Source organism: Aquarana catesbeiana, linkage group LG02, assembly GCF_042186555.1.
Source record: "Aquarana catesbeiana isolate 2022-GZ linkage group LG02, ASM4218655v1, whole genome shotgun sequence".
In the NCBI taxonomy this organism is placed as follows: Eukaryota; Metazoa; Chordata; class Amphibia; order Anura; family Ranidae; genus Aquarana; species Aquarana catesbeiana.
In genome coordinates this window covers 183,136,980-183,154,737 of record NC_133325.1, presented here as the reverse complement: position 1 = coordinate 183,154,737, position 17,758 = coordinate 183,136,980, and the positions used below count along the sequence as shown (strand labels likewise).

At 43.0% G+C, this 17,758-nt stretch overlaps 1 protein-coding gene and 1 long non-coding RNA gene across 4 annotated transcripts in view; both read left to right on the top strand.

The window, feature by feature from the left end:
• Positions 1-964: 964 nt before the first annotated feature.
• Positions 965-17,758, top strand: part of ANKRD52 (ankyrin repeat domain 52) — a 127,543-nt gene continuing 110,749 nt past the window's right edge. For all 3 annotated transcript variants that reach the window (XM_073613999.1, XM_073613998.1, XM_073613997.1), the window contains exon 1: positions 965-1,158. In XM_073613999.1, the coding sequence (XP_073470100.1) occupies positions 1,132-1,158 (27 nt within the window). In that variant the 5' untranslated portion in view covers positions 965-1,131. The remainder of the gene's footprint in view (positions 1,159-17,758) is intronic.
• Positions 1,165-9,956, top strand: LOC141127488 (uncharacterized). Its single transcript, XR_012241561.1, has 2 exons — positions 1,165-8,644; positions 8,730-9,956. It is a non-coding gene; the product is annotated as an uncharacterized lncRNA (long non-coding RNA).

The following is a 17,758-nucleotide window of genomic DNA, read 5'->3' as shown; positions in this document are numbered from 1 at the left end:
GGATGTCTACTAGACTCTTGTTTGGACAGATTTAAGTGAATTATTCCTAAGAATTACAGGCCTACAATATAAGATGCCAAATTTCTGTGCAAAATAGCACCTTTCAGCACCTAAAATCTGAAATAATCATACCGCCAGGGAGGTTAAAGTGGAGTTCCAACCCGAAAAAAAAAAAAAATTAGTAATGCGTTTAAAAAAAAAAAAAACATTTGGAGAATAATTTTTTTTTTTTTTACTCACCTCTAAATGCCTATTGCTAGGGGGTCCCTCGTAGTCTGCCTCCTTCGGTGCCTGGGCTGGTGACATCACTTCCCTTAGCGCAGGAAGGGAGATCGCCTCTCTCCCTCCCTCTTGTCAATCATCTGGGACACGTGATCGGTCCCAGATGATTGCGGGGCCAGTGACAGCGCGCGGCGCAGCTGTGCATGCGCAGTGGATGCCCGGCTGTGAATGCCGGCGCCGCCAAGCGGAGGGGGGCACGAGCTAGGGTTGCCACATCATCCCTTTAATCCAGGACACACATTAATTACACAGGTTCTGTGGCTGATTAAGGTGGTAATTAAACTAACTTGGTGCCTTATCTGCATTAAATCAGCCTCAGAACCCGTGTAATTCATATGTGTCCTGGATTAAAGGGATGATGTGGCAACCCTAGCACGAGCGTGGCTTCAATTCCCCGCATCGCTGGACCCTGGGATAGGTAAGTGTCCAGTTAAAAGTCAGCAGCTGCAGTATTTGTAGCTGCTGACTTTTAATTTTTTTTTTAAATGGGAACGCCACTTTAAGTTCTCGCCGAACCTTGTTATAGGTAACACCATAAGGTTTGTACTCTTCCGTTGATGAAGCCAACGGCTCCACACATTTTCTATTTGTTTACCATGCAGTTCTATTGTGCACCGGCAGATGGCGCTGTGTTGGAGTTTAGAATGTAAACGAACCGTCTTGCCCTGGCACAAGCAGCAGAGGGAGCTGTCTGCGCTGTCAGTAGGCGGGCCTTGGCTTCCCGCAGCAATAAGAAAAAGGATCGCGGTAAAGCGGCGCAGAGTGGGTGCTTTGCAGAGGCCTTCTCTAGTCCGTCCTGCGGCCGATACCGCCTCATGAAGGGATATCCATGCTGACTGACCGCAGGACATGGGAGTCCTCGAAATCACTGACCAGGTGAGCCGCGCTACGTGCAAAGCCGTTGAGCGCAGGTTTGCGGCCTAGTCAGTGCTGCAGGCCTCGGTGTGTGGAGACAGTTCTGCGATGGGGAGGGCGAGTGTAGTCATGGTAACCGTTCCCTTGTACGGGTGTATGTGGCCGGGAGGGGGGCTGTGGCTGTACAAGGAGACCTACGTGTGTACATTGTTAGCTGCGTGATACTGCGGGAGGGAGGCCTGGCTGGGCTCCATCGTCTCCGGGGCCCCTGGCTGGCCTGGCTCTGCCCGCTTCCTGCACTCACCTGTCGAGAACAGTGGGTGGCGCTGCGCTCTGGTGCCAGACTGCAACCTCATCGTCTTCCCTTCTCTATGTTTATCAGGATTTCCGGCCTCCACACTGGCTGCAGGGCCTCTGGGGATGAAGGGCTTTACACAGCAAGACCAGCCTCTTTATATTCAGCTATGATTGGATAGCAGTCACTTCATATCACTTCTGATGTCACATACCTTGTTACCACTTGACCTCCATAAGGTTTTATCACCAAGGTGTGTGGTTTGGGTGTTTTTTTTTTTTTTTTGCGCTGTTCAGCACTGTGCTACTTTAACCACTTTAAGACCAGGCCTCTATTTCAGGCTCAGTGTTTACAAGTTAAAAACGGTGTGGGTTTTTTTTTTTTTTTTTGCTAGAAAATTACTTAGAACCCCCAAACATGCATTTTTTTTTTTCTAACACCCTAGAGAATAAAATGGCAGTCATTGCAATACTTTTTGTCACACCGTATTTGCGCAGTGGTCTTTAACCACCTCAATACAGGGCACTTACACCCTCTTCCTGCCCAAGCCATTTTTCAGTTTTCAGCGCTGTCGCACTTTGAATGACAATTGCGCGGTCATGTTACACTGCACCCTAATTAAATTTTTATCATTTTTTTTCCCCCACAAATAGAGCTTTCTTTTGGTTGTATTTGATCACCTCTGCGGTTTTTATTTATTGCGCTATAAACAAAAGAAGAGGGACAATTTTGAAAAAACACTATTTTTTAATTTTTGCTATAATATCCAATTTTTTTTTTTTTAACAAATTTTTTCCTCAGTTTAGGGCGATATGTATTCTTCTACATATTTTTGGTAAAAAAAAATTGCGATAAGCGTATATTGATTGGTTTGCGCAAAAGTTATAGCATCTACAAAATAGGGGATAGATTTATAGCATTTTTATTATTTATTTATTTTTTACTAGTAATGGCGGCGATCTGCAATTTTTATTGTGACTGCGATATTGCGGCGGACACATCGGACACTTTTGACACATTTTTGGGACCATTCACATTTATACAGCGATCAATGCTATAAAATTGCATTGATTACTGTGTAAATGTGACTGGCAGGGAAGGGGTTAACACTAGGGGGCGCTCGAGGGGTTAATGTATGACCTAAGGAGGTGATTCTAACTGTGGGGGGAGGGGACTGACTGGGGGAGGTGACCGATCGCTGTCCCTATGTACAAGGGACACGCCATCGGTCTCCTCTCCTCTCTGACAGGACGTGGATCTGTGTTTACATGCACAGATCCACGCTCCTGCTCTGTTACCCGGCAATCGCGGGTGCCCGGCGGACATCGCGGCCGCCGGGCACGCGCACCAGGTCCCGAGCGACGCAGCGGGCGCGCGCGCCCTCTAGTGGCTCGGGAGGGCGAGGACGTCATATGACGTCCTCCCAGAACAATAGAAGCCTCGTCCCGCCGTCATATGACGGTGGGCGGTGGCTTAGTGGTTAAAAAAAAAAAAAAGTTCACCTTTTTGAAAAAAAAAAAATAAAACAGTAAAGTTAGCCCAATTTTTTTTTTTTATATTGTGAAAGATAATGTTACGCCGAGTAAATTGATACCCAACATGTCATGCTTCAAAATTGCACCCGCTCGTGGAATGGCGTCAAACTTTTACCCTTAAAAATCTCCATAGGCGACGTTTAAAAAAAAAAAAAAAAAGTCTACAGGTTGCATGTTTTGAGTTACAGAGGAGGTCTAGGGCTAGAATGATTGCTCTCGCTCTAATGATTGCGGTGATACCTCACATGTGTGGTTTGACCACCGGTTTTATATACGGGCGCTATTTACGTATGGGTTTCGCGCGAGCTCGTCAGGACAGGGCGCTTAAAAAAAAAAAAAAAAAAAAAAAAATCTTATTTATTTTATTTGATTTTATTTAACCACTTGCTTACTGGGCACTTAAACACCCCTCCTATCCAGACCAATTTTCATACAACACTGTACCCAAATGAAATTTTTATCATTTTTTTTCCCCCCCCCACTAATAGAGCTTTCTTTTGGTGGTATTTGATCACCTCTGCGGTTTTTATTTTTTGTTAAAAAAAAATGTAAAAAAACTGAATTTAAAAAAAAAAAAAAATTTTTTTATATTTTGTTATAAAAAATTTAAAACAGGTAATTTTTCTCCTTCATTGATGTACGCTGACGAGGTGGCAGTGATGGGCACTGATGGGTGGCAATAATGGGCACTATCAGTTACACTGATTGGCACTACTGGTGGGCATTGTTAGGTGGGACTGTAGGCACTGTTATGTGGGCACAGATGAGGCAGATGTGCCTCTTCCACTTCGGGACCGATGTCCCTCGCATCCGAGCCAGTGATCGGCTTTTTTTTCTACTCGCGCTGTCAGCATGAGTAGAAAAGTATGCCGATTACCGATCTTTTGTTTACATCATGTGATCAGCTGTCATTGGCTGACAGCTGATCACATGGTAAGGGGCCGGGACCGGCCCCTTACTTGGATCGGTGATCACCCGAGTCTCAGTGACTCGGTGATCACATCGTGCTCGGCGCGCGCCCTGTAGGGCACGTGCACGGGGGAGGCCGTCATATGAAGGCCTCCCAGGAATTCAGGTCCGTGCTGTGGCCGTCATTCGGCCATAGCGTGGATGTCAAGTGGTTAATTTTTACACTGTTTAAAAAAAAAAAAATTGGGTCACTTTTATTCCTCCCTTGTAATAGAAAAAAGCATGACAGGTCCTCTTAAATATGAGATCTGGGGTCAAAAAGTCCTCAGATCTCATATTTGGACTTAAATGCAATAAAAGAAAAAAAAATGTTGTCATTTTGAAAAAAATGACAACAGAAAAATGTGCCTTTTAAGACGTATGGGCGGAAGTGACGTTTTGACGTCGCTTCTGCCCTGCTAAGGTATGGAGACGGATGGGGGCCATCTTAGCCTCACTCATCTCCATACCGAGCCACGGTTAGGACCTGATCGCTGCCGCCGGCTCCGGTAAGTGGCGGGAGGGGAGGCCCCCTCTCCCGCCGCGATAATGGTGATCTTGCGGTAAATCCGCCGCAGAGACCACTATTATCGCCGCCTGAAGAGATGGATACCTCAGTTGTGGCAGCAGCCGCTGCCATTACCGAGATATCCCTCTTCAAAGTCAGGACATATATAGTCATGCGGTGGTCGGTAAGTGGTTAATCGCTTGACCTCCAGAAGTTTTACCCCCCCTTCTTAACCAGGCCTTTAACTGACAATTGCGCGGTCGTGCAACGCTGTACCCAAATACATTTGATGTCCCATTTTTCCCCACAAATAGAGCTTTATTTTAGTGGTAATTAATCACCTCTAGGTTTTTAAAATTTTTTTTGTTTTTCTTTCTGCTATAAAACACATCCAATATTTAAAAAAAAAATAAATAAAAAGAAATGTCTTCATAAATTTAGGCCAATATTTATTACATAGTTGCATACATAAACAAAATCCCCAAAAGCATATATTGGTTGGTTTACGCAAACGTTACAGCCTCTATAAACTATGGCATATATCAGGGATATGCAATTAGCTGGCCTTCAGCTGTTGCAGAACTACAAGTCCCATGAGGCATAGCAAGACTGACTCGGACACAAGCATGACACCCAAAGGCATGATGGGACTTATAGTTTTGCAACAGCTGGAGGTCCACTAATTGTATATTCCTGGTATATAGTTAGGGAATTTGTATTTATTTATTTTTAATACTAGTAATGGCAGTGATCAGCAACTTATAGCGGGACTGCAATATTGCGGCGTACAATCAGACACTGACACTTTGCGGGAAACAATAACATTAATACAGTGATCAGTGCTAAGAATATGCACTTTCACTGTACTAATGACACTGGCTGGGAAAGGGCTTAAACACCAGGGGCGATCAAGGGGTTAAACTAACAAGTATAGGCGCAATCACTCAGGCTTCTCACAGGTTCAACTCTACATGTGTTAATGGATCAAAGTCAGTCAAATAGTGAAAAGTGGGAGGTAACAATCCACGTAGCAGACACAAACCAGTAATCTATGTCTCAAGAATTGGGGGCGGAGACAATTCCCCAAATTAGTCACCAAAAACAAGGAAATTGACTATCTCGGTATCAGTAGGGCAGAATATATATTTGAATAAAAATAAGTTTATACACAAGAATATAAAAACAGGATATCCAGAAATAAAAAAAGAACATCGTATTCAAGACAGAACAATATAAAAACACAAGGGTGTCTATGCAGGTGTATTAATAATACTTGATGTGCTCCAAGAACGGAGACAGAAGATATAATAGGTCCTCACGGATCATATGGTACTCTACATGTTTTGCGGAATGCTACCTCTTCATTGGGAGGCTAACGTTTAGCATAAGATAACATATTATACATAGAGGTCAAGGGTACAAAAACCACATGTTTAATACAGGGTACAATTGATGAATGGGGAAAAAACGGGTTTACTGCCGCTTACCCATAAGCCCATACACAAGGACACAGCCAAGGCACCGCCAACATTCCCCCCACAACGTATATGGCGGATGAATACATGTGGGTGGGTTTATCTTCCGCAGTAACTAAATAAATAAAATAAGCGTGTGTATTGATATGTAAAGGGCCAAAGGGAAGATAAGAGGAATTGGCAACAAGGGAAAAGAAAGGGGGAGGGGATGTGGGAAGAGGAAGGAAAACAAGTGGGGGGGGGGGGGGGGTGAGAGAGTCAATTTCCTTGTTTTTGGGGAATAGTCTCCGCCCCCAATTCTCGTGTGTGTGTGTGTGTGGTAATATATACAGTATCTCACAAAAGTAAGTACACCCCTCACATTTTTGTAAATATTTTATTATGTCTTTTCATGTGAAAACACTGAAGAAATGACACTTTGCTACAATGTCAAGTAGTGAGTGTACAGCTTGTATAACAGTGTAAATTTGCTGTACCCTCAAAATAACTCAACACACAGCCATTATTGTCTAAACCGCTGGCAACAAGTGAGTACACCCGTAAGTGAAAATGTCCAAATTTGGCCCAAGTGTCAATATTTTGTGTGGCCACCATTATTTTCCAGCACTGGCTTAACCCTCTTGGGCATGGAGTTCACCAGAGCTTTGCAGGTTGCCACTGGAGTCCTCTTCCCCTCCTCGGAGCTGGTGGATGTTAGAGACCTTGCGCTCCTCCACCTTCCGTTTGAGGATGCTCAGTATGGTTTAGGTCTCAAGACATGCTTGGCCAGTCCATCACCTTTACACTCAGCTTCTTTTGCAAGGCAGTGGTCATCTTGGGGGAGATGTGTTTGGGCTCGTTATCATGTTGGAATACTGCCCTGCGACCCAGTCTCCGAAGGGAGGGGATCATGCTCTGCTTCAGTATGTCACAGTACATGTTGCCATTCATGGTTCCCTCAATGTATGGTAGCTTCCCCAGTGCCGGCAGCACTCGTGCAGCCCCAGACCATAACACTCCCACCACCATGCTTGTCTGTAGGTAAAACACACTTGTCTTTGTACTCCTCACCTGGTTGCCGCCACACACGCTTGACACCATCTGAACCAAGTAAGTTTATCTTGGTCACATCAGACCACAGGACATGGTTCCAGTAATCCATGTCCTTAGTCTGCTTGTCTTCAGCAAACTGTTTTGCGGGCTTTCTTGTGCATCTTTATTAGAGGCTTCCTTCTGGGAAGACAGCCATGCAGACTAATTTGATGCAGTGTGCGGCGCATGGTCTGAGCACTGGTAGGCTGAATGGGATTGTTAAAAATTTTTTTTTTTTTTTTTTTTTTTTTTTTTTGATCTCCAGCCTGGAGGACAGATGTGGAGTCTTTTAGACCCCATATCGCTCCTTGAAGAGGACCTGTCACGCACCATTCCTATTACAAGGGATGTTTACATTCCTTGTAATAGGAATAAAAGTGATCAAAAAATAAATGAACGAGAGTGTAAAAATAAACAATAAAAAAAAAAAAAATTTTAATTGCCCCTGTCCCCGTGTGTTCGTGCGGAGAAGGGAGCGTACACATAAGTCCTGCCCACATATGTAAGCGTTGTTCAAGACAACGTGAGGTATCGCCGCGTGCGTTAGAGCGAGAGAAACCATTCTAGCACTAGACCACCTCTGTAACTCTAAACTGGTAACCTGTAAAAAAAAATTTAAAGCATCACCTATGGAGATTTTTAAGTACTGAAGTATGGCGCCATTCCATTAGCGTGTGCAGTTTTAAAGCGTGACATGTTGAGCATCTATTTACTCAGCGTAACATCATCTTTCACATTATACAAAAAAATTGGGCTAACTTTACTGTTTTGATATATATTTTTTTTAATTCCCAAAAATGGCGTTTGAAAAATTGTTGTGCAAATACTGTGCGACATAAAAAGTTGCAAGGACCGCCATTTTATTCCTTAGGGTGTCTGCTAAAAAAAACATATATATTGTTTGGGGGTTCTGAGTAATTTTCTAGCACAAAAAAACAATCGATATACACTTATAGGGTTTTTTTTTTTTAGTGTATATTGATTGGTTTGTGTGAAAGTTAGTGTCTACAAACTATGGTACGTATACTGGAATTTAAATCTTTTTTCATACTAGTAATGGTGACGATCAGTGACTTATAGTGGGCCTGTGATGGTATGGCAGACAATCTGACACTGGGTGGGAACTGACATTAATAAAATGATCATAGTATACACTGTCACTACAAATGACACTGGCTGGGAAAGGGGTGTGTTTTCTCTTCTCTTACCAAAGACATCTAGCAGAATACATTTTGGCAAAAATTTATGAAGACATCTGTTTTTATTTCATACAGTGCCTTGCAAATGTATTCACCCCCCCCCCCCCGACTTTTTACCTATTCTGTTACATTATAACCTTTAGTTCAATGTATAGTCTAAGTTGGTAAAGTAAATTTAGAAAAATATATACATAAAACTATTTTTCAGAAATAAAAAAAAAAAAATAATAATAATTGGCCTGTGTGTATGTATTCACCCTCTTTGTTATGAAGCCCATAAAAAGCTCTGGTGCAACCAATTACCTTCAGAAGTCAAATAAATAGTGAAACGATGTCCACCTGTGTGCAATCTAAGTGTCATGTGATCTGTCATTACATATACACATCTTTCTGAAAGGCCCCAGAGGCTGCAACACCTAAGCAAGAGGCACCACTAACCGAACACTACCAGGAAGACCAAGGAACTCTCCAAACAAGTAAGGGACAATGTTGTTGAGAAGTACAAGTCAGGGTTGGGTTATAATAAAAAAAAAAAAAAAATTCCAAATCTTTGGTCTATAGGAGCACCATCAAATCTATCATAACCAAATGGAAAGAACATGGCACATCAGCAAACCTGCCAAGAGACGGCCGCACACCAAAACTCACGGACCGGGGAAGGAGGACATTAATCAGAGAGGCAGCACAGAGACCTAAGGTAACCCTGGAGGAGCTGCAGAGTTCCACAGGAGAGACTGGAGTATCTGTACATAGGATGACAATAAGCCGTACGCTCCATAGAGTTGGGCTTTGTGGCCAGAAGAAAGCCATTACTTTCAGCAAAAAACAAAATGGCACATTTTGTGTTTGCGAAAAGGCATGCGGGAGACTCCCAAAATGTATGGAGGAAGGTGCTCTGGTCTGATGAGACTAAAATTGAACTTTTTTGGCCAACAAAGAAAACTCTGGCGCAAACCCAACACATCACATCACCCAAAGAACACCATCCCCACAGTGAAACATGGTGGTGGCAGCATCATGCTGTGGGAATGTTTTTCAGCAGTCGGGACTGGGAAACTGGTCAGAGTTGAGGGAAAGATGGATGGTGCTAAATACAGGGATATTCTTGAGCAAAACCTGTACCACTCTGTGTGATTTGAGGCTAGGACGGAGCTTCCAGCAGGACAATGACCCCAAACACACTGCTAAAGCAACACTTGAGTGGTTTAAGGGGAAACATGTAAATGTGTTGGAATGGCCTAGTCAAAGCCCAGACCTCAATCCAATTGAAAATTTTAATCGGACTTAAAGATTGCTGTTTACAAGCGCAAACCATCCAACTTGAAGGAGCTGGAGCATTTTTGCAAGGAGGAATGGGCACAAATTCCCAGTGGTAAGATGTGGCAAGCTCATAGAGGCTTATCCAAAGCGACTTGGAGCTGTGATAGCTGCAAAAGGTGGCTCTACAAAGTATTGACTTTAGGGGGGTGAATAGTTATGCACATTTACCTTTTCTGTTTTGTCCCATTTTTTGCTTCACAATAAAAAAAAAAAAAAAAAAAAAAATAGCAAGCCTCTTGCTATAGGAGCACCTGTGCATGCTCGCTGCTCAGCTGGCTGTGTATATCCATGGACATGGCTTGGCGCTGCCCCCTCATCACTGGCTGTGATTGACAGCAGTGGGAGCCAGTGCCTCCTTTTTAGGGCCAAAAACACACATTGACTCTGTAGTATTTTTCCTGAGGCATGAAAGCACCGTGCACAGGTATGAATGAGCTACATTAAAAAAAAAAAAAAAAAAAAATGAAATCTTCCTGCATGATGTTGGGCAACACATGCTAAATTACGCAGGTGTGAACGGGGGGGTGTTACGTGTGCTGTAACAAATGTCAATGCAGGTATCCAAGACTATGCCTTCGAAGATGCAGCTCGGTGTCCATTATTGGAAACTGCTTATTCTGCATAGTAATATGGCTTCTTATTTGTTTCAAAAGGTGACCATGCAGGGTGCATAAAAATCAATGATTAAAAAACAAAAAAACAAATAAATTCTTCTTTCTTCTTTCGTCGCTTTAACTGACCATTGCGCAGTCGTGCGACGTTGCACTTAAACAAAATTGCCGTTTTTTTTTTTGTTTTTTTTTTCCCCACAAACAGAGCTTTCTTTTGGTGGTATTTGATCACCTCTGAGGTTTTTATTTTTGCGCTATAAACAAAAAAAGAGCGACAATTTTGAAAAAAACACAATTTTTTACTTTTTGCCATAATAAACTTCCCTCAAAAATATTTAACTAAACAATTTTTTCTCCTCAGTTTAGGTATATATATATTTCTTCTACATATAAGCGTATATTGATTGGTTTGCGCAAAAGTTATAGCGAAATAGGGGATAGATTTATAGCATTTTTAGTATCAAATTTTTTTTTCTAGTAATGGCGGCGATCTGCCTTTTATTTTTTTTTTTTTTTTTTTTTTTTTCATGACTGCGACATTATGGCGGACACGTCGGAAAATTTTGATACATTATTACAGTGATCAGTGCGGTTAAAAATGCATTGATTACTGTAAAAATATCACTGGCAGTGAAGGGGTTAACACTAGGGGGCAGTAAAGGGGTTAATGTGTTCCCTAGTGTGTGTTCTAACTAAAAGGGGATGGGGACTGTGCAGGGAAGATGTATGAACAGACGATCTGTCACTTCTCCCCTCAGAGAACCGGAAACTGTGTTTTACACACACAGTTCCGGGTTCTCCGTGTCTCAGCGGCAATCGCGGGAGCACTCGCATCGGAGCTGGGTGGGGGTGGGGGGTGCGCGCCCCCTAGTGGCCACAGAGCGAAGCCCAGTCATGCCATTCTGCCACAGTACAACTGCGGTGGCTGGTCAGCAAGTGGATAATAACTTAGTTTTCTCTTTTTCCATTGTTTTGCAAATCTATGTAGACTACAAACTATGATTGTTTGAAGAGAAATGCATCTGTAGCAGGCTCTAAGGTGTCCTTTTATGAAAGTGCGGTAAAATACCGCTTTTCAGTTCTCAGGCATTCTCGGAGGAGATCGCTCTCCTCTGAGTGCCTGTTTATGAAAGTGTGTAGATCGCTTCTCATGTTGAGTTGAGGAGCGATCTACAAACGCCGGGAACTCCTGAGAATGTCTCCTCTCACTATAATCTCGCGTGATATAGCGGGATTACAGTATGAGGAACCATAAAATACAAAAGTTTAACACAAATCGGCACACATTATTCCCCAACATATTAATAAAATAATAAAGTTAAATTCCCCCTACACAATATACATTAACCTAATTATAAAAAAACATTGTTTTTATCAATATTTATAGATCATACATGTCCCTATTTAAATGTGAATGGTGTATAGTAAATGAATGTAATGCACATATGTAATGCAGCTATACACCATTCATATAAATGCAAAATACATTTATAATCATTAAAAAAAATAATTTTAATAAAGTATACAAGTAATAATATTTATTATTAAAATAAAATATATTTAATTATAGATAAACATAAAAATTGATAAACTGGTGCGATGCGAGAACACTGCGAATCCACTGCGGGTTCCCGCATCGCACCGACTCGCATGTCAGTTCACACTGCCATATGCGAATCGCTGGGGAGTGTCAATACATTGTTAATGACACCCCCAGATCAGCTTGCATATCGCACTGCGAACTGACAGTTCGGACATGAATCGGATCGCATATGTGTGAACACACATGCGATCCGATTCTGGTCCGAACAGAAAAGGGTCCTGTGCGTGTTTGCACCGAATGTACAGCTGATATCGCACCGCACAGACATCACATGTAATGTGAATGGCAGTGTGCTGCCAATAACATGCGATGCCTGTGCGATGTCCGGCATCGCACAAGTGTGAACTGGGCCTAAAAGTTAACACCCCCAAATCAGTTCGCATATCGCAGTGCGATCTGCAAACTCGGACAGTAATCGAATCGCATGGGTGTGAACACCCATGCGATCCGATTCTGCTGTGGACCAAAAAAAGGGTCCTGTAAGAGTTTGGTCCGAGGGCAATGCAAATTTAGCAATACTATCTGTATGACTGAAATCGCATCGCATAGAGATCGGATGTGATTTTGCACTGCAGTGCGGTGCGAATCACATCCGATCTCGGACACCGCAGCAGTGGGAACTGGCCCTAAATCATATTGCATTTGCACCAAAATGGTACAGGACCCTTTATTTGGTCCGCACTGGAATCGGATCGCATGGGTGTGAACACCCATGCGATCCGATTCCTGCACCATTACATAGTTCGCACTGCGATCTGTGAAATGATCTGGGGGTGTCATTAACTTTACATTGACACCCGCAGTGGTGCGCAGATGTCAATGTAGGTGCGATGTGAAAACCCGCACAGGAATCACGCTGGTTCACGCATCGCACAAGTGTGAACCCAGCCAGAGACGTGAACATCTAAATATATATATGTGTGTGTATATGTGTATATATATGTGTATGTATATATATATATATATATATATATATATACATACATACATACATACATACATACATACATACATACATACATACATACATACATACATACATACACTATAAATTCCTATCCTGCTGGTTTTGGGGTGTGTAATGGTGGGGAAGGTGTGCTCTGACTGTTTGGTAGAAGAAAGAATTCAAAAGACTTCTTGCTTTCTCCAGAATATCAGCCATTTTCAGGCTTCTCACTCTGATTCTCCACTTCTGAAATGGTGAATCAGAAAGTGAGAATTCTGCCACTGATCGCCAGTGAGGTGTGGAGATCGCACCTTCATAAACTGGCCGTTTCTGTGAAGTCAGTTACAAATTCTCGCTGTGCTGAGATAATCAGCGGAGAACATGTTCTCCGCTGGTTATCTCAGTTTCATAAACTGGTAATGCGCTGAGATCAGCGGTGAGACTCGGGATCGCCGCTGATCTCAGTTTCATAAAAGGACACCTAAGTGTGAGGAGGAAGGGCAAACAGTGAAAGTGAAACCTTCTAAGCAGCATATAAAACTTGTGCTCTTTCTGCACATAGCTTGAAGTGCTTTATTCCTCCCCGGAGGAGCATAATGGCAGCAGGCCGTAAAAGAGACCCAGTTTGGGAATATTTACTAACCTGACAGCTTATTCTAAATAGGAAAACTTCATTTTGTTTGTAAATATTAAAGATCCTAACTACCAGCAAGAATGAGTCCTTACATTTAAAGAGCACCTGTCATTTCAGATCCATCATCTATTAGATTGTAAGCTCTTCTGAGCAGGGCCCTCTTAATCCTCTTGTATTTTATTGTATTATAACTGTACTGTCTCCCTTTTTATATTGTAAAGCGCTGCGTAAACTGTTGGCGCTATATAAATCCTGTATAATAATAATCATGGCAACGCCTGTTAGCGGGCATCCACTCACCTGCTGCCGCCATGTCCCTCACCGTGTTGTGTCACTGCCGCATCACCAGCTGTCCCATTAAAGCGGGACTTCGGTGAGTCAACAGTGGGTCAGAGGAGGAGCCACTGCGGGACAGAGATGACAGTTGATCTTTAAAAATGATGATTTAAATCAAATCCACCCTGCTAACAACCTTTCAGCTGTTTGCTTTCATTTCATTCTAGTTATGGCTAATGCAGAGACTGTAGTCTGTGGTGTGTTGTGGGTGAATGTGCTCATGATGCTTGGATTCGTGCTGCTTGCTGGCAAGCTTGGGACTTCTTTGGGGGAGGGGGTTCAGTGTGAAAAGCACTGAAATTCTGTTTACCAGTCCTCTCTAGGCTGCATGAACTTGTTACGCTCCATTCATATGAGGAAATCCACACGCTGCAACTTCCAGCATTTTAGGATCTGTGGATTCCTGTGACTGGAATTGATTTGTGTGAGAAGCTGCGGTGACTGTTAGCTCAACCAAGGGATTACCTGCGGTATTGTGGCTGGATGTACTTTGTCCAACTACGTATGATCATCACAGATAATTCCGGGCTACAGTTACAAATGGCGGCAGCAGCTTTTCGCACACCTTTCAATTCCAGTTACAGAAATCCGCTGATTCTTACCGCTGGAAATCGCACTGCTCATGTGAATGGTGTTTAGAGAACATTGGTAAACTGAGTTTCAGTGCTCTTTACACCCAATCCTTTTTTATTTTCCCATTTTAATTTTGTTTCTGCCAGTCATTTCATATATTTTATCCTTTACTCACTGACATTTTTTTCACGATTGCAGACTCCTCTTCCTTTTGCTTTTCTTTCAATTTGCACATTTTTTTGCTTACTTTATGATTTTTCTTTGCCTCTGTTGCTCTTTAACCATGTCATTACTGGGCACTCTCACCCCCTTCCTGCCCAGGCCAGTTTTCAGCTTTCAGTGCTGTCACACTTTGACAACTTGTGCGGTCATGCATCTATGTACCCAAAATAAAACAATTTTTAACTTTTTTTTTTTTTTTTTTTTTTTCTTGCTAAACAAACAAAAAAAAAAACACCAAAAATTTTGAGAATTTATTTTTCTTAGTTTCCGATTTTTATATTTTGCAAATAAGTCATTTTTCTTCGCTGATGAGGCGACACTAATTATCAGTGTAAACAGTGTGCTGATAGACTTGACGGTTATAGACTGTCCTTTCCTCCCACAGACACCGAGCCTGAGGAAAGGTCTGACGATAACCGGCAAGTCTGTTTACATGTGATCAGCTGTGATTGGACGCACCGGTCACAGAGTGCGTCCGATGCACACACAGATAACAAACGTGTTATACTTACCTGCTTTGTGCAGTGGTTTTGCTTAGAGCAGCCCAGATCCTCCTCTTCTGGGGTCCCCCACCAGCGCTCCTGGCCCCTTCCTCCTGTCGAGTTCCAGACAGCTCAGGTAAGTATTAGGGGGGCCGCTGCACACTTTTATCTTAAAGCGGTTGTATACCCGCCCATCTAAAAAAAAAAAAAAAACCCTGTAAGGCAAAGGCATAATAAGCTAGTATGCACCGCATACTAGCGCATTATGAAATGCCTTAGATCAAAGCCCCTGTATCGCAGCCCGAGGGAGCTGACCTTTTGCCCTCGCGTTTCTGCCGGGTTCGGCTCTGGTGCTGTGAGTGGCCGGACCCACGATCACGTCTCTCCCGCGCAGGAGTCTTTTTTTTTTTTTTTTTTTTTTTCTTTTTTTTTTTTTCCAAGCAAGATCCGGCAGCATCTGCAAAGCGACTATCTCCTAAACCTTACAGGTTCAGGAGATATTCATTTCACCTACAGGTAAGCCTTATTATAGGCTTACCTGTAGGTAAAAATTACAAATGAGGGTATACAACCACTTTAATGCATAGATAGCATTCAGCCTTTAGAATCACTTTAAATATGCTGTCTGTATTGTTCTTCAACATCTCTTTTCGATATGTTTCCAATTATTATGATTTTTTTTTATTTATTTTTTTTGGTACTTTTAAATTCTAAAGGCAGCAGAATCATTTGTGTCCCTTCAATAACTTTATGTCCTGTATGTTACTGCAATATCTTTTGAACAACTGATAGGTTTTACATCTTGTACTACAAAATCTTCTTTCTCAGACAGACATGATTCAGAAATTGAATCACTTCCTTTTGGGGGCAGACAGCAAGTTCCTGCGGGAGACTCAGACGGGTGTATGCAAATAGTTACAGGTGGGAAGCTCTCAACAAAGTAATGAGGCTGACTTCACCTGCAGTTGTTTATGTGTAGTTGCACATGCAGCAAGTACCTGTGGCATGGTCCTCTCTGGGTGCAAAAACTTTGCTTCCATGGGCAATTTTTCCCCAGGCAATAACTGTTTGTTTTAAATGCACAGGCATGGTCAGCCTCTCAAAGCAGCTGATCTCATACACCCCACTGAATCTCCTACAGTAACACTGTCAGCCTCTCATGGCAGCTGTTTGCATATACACCACTGAGTCTTCTGCAGGAATTCAGTCAGTCTCTAATGCTAGGTGTAAGTGGGGCCTAAAGCATATATTGTGCATATTGACGGGAATTTACTAAAGCCCATTACACACATACCAAAAGTAGGCTGATTCAACAGAATTTGGTCTTCTTGGGTAAACCAGCATTGATCAGTGTATTCTGATAGCTCAGCAGGAGAGTTCCCCGTATAGCACAATGTTGTGTTGATGAGGGGGTCTGTCAGTTGGGGCTTTTTTTTTTTTCCCCATTCAAAACAAACCCAATGTAAACCCATACCCGAGACTCGAGCAGCCAAACTCTGGAGCAGCTGTGCATGGTTGCTTTTAGCTTTTTCCTTTTTTTTTTTTTTTTTAATAAAGGACATACAGTGGGGCACGTGTTATCTAACAGAGGGGATTGTAGAGACGTAACACTATTATATTACCAGCATGAGGGGAGGATCGTGGAGTGGACTGAGCTGACAGACAGGGAGGGGATCTGGGGAGAGCAGAGACACAGCAGGTGACGGAGGCACGCAAACTGACCACGGTGTCAGGGCTCAGCAGCCATGATACACTATGGTCTGTTTACAGAGGGGAGGGCAGAAACTGGCAAATCACACAGCTAAAACACTGAAGATGGGCTAAGAACAAAACATGAGAGAGACTCTTTTCCTGTCCTATAGCCAAAATGAAAGGAAATTCCTTCAGATCAGCAGAACTAGTGTCCCCATTGGAAGATTTCCCCTCTATTACTTTTCTGGGGACAACCCAAAATTTGGGATGTCCCTAATTGTCTTTCAGGACAGCACCTGAGATTGGTTCCACCCACTAGGTAACAGGAAACGCCAACTCCATCTAGTAGAGTGCACACCTAGTGGGAGTCAGGGTCTCTTAGGTGCTGTCCTGAGAGGCCAGGCTGCCTACCCCACCATACATTTTTGCCTCCAGAGAGTCCGCCCCTCCAACGCTGCACCAAGGGTAGCTGGTAAGTGGTCTCTTTCTTCCTCTTCAGCTCAGTGAGAGCTCGACTGTTCGAGTCCATCTATTTGGTGGCAGAGTAGAGACTCTGCCAGCTGGAAATGAGGTATCCTACAAGGGGTGGCACCGGGAAACAGGCGCAGCATCATTTCCGCTGGAAATTGTGCAGGAGGAGAAGCGGTCCTGGTGCCTATGTTCCGGTTCGGTGCAGCGGCACTGATGGACTCCGAAACTGGCGTTCTAAGCCACTAACAAGCAGTACCACGATGGACTCTGGCAGCAGCAAGTGGGACAGGCACCAGCAAGGCCCAGGTGAGGGGGTATGGGGGGAGTCTACACTGTACACTGTGGTGCCTCTCTCTTTCCATTTTTTTTTTTTTTCCCCCTTGGTGGCTAGGGCCTGTCTGGGCACAGGGAGTTGGATGTTGTACTACCTGTGGTGAGCCCGTTAGGAGGCAGGTTTGATTCACTGGGATACTCTGGTGTTATTTTTTTGTCCTTTTTTTTTTTTTTTTTTTTTTTTTTTTTTTTGCAGGCTAAGGGCTCTGATCCAACGATCAAAAGGAGATGTCCCTCATGTGAAATGAAGTACCAGAGGGTTGGAAGAAGACTTTGTGTCAAATTTGGATTGACTTCTTAGTTAAGGAAGAAGCTTTTTCTGCATGCAGTGATTTAATTGCATCAGTTAGGAAAGAGCTAGATGCTA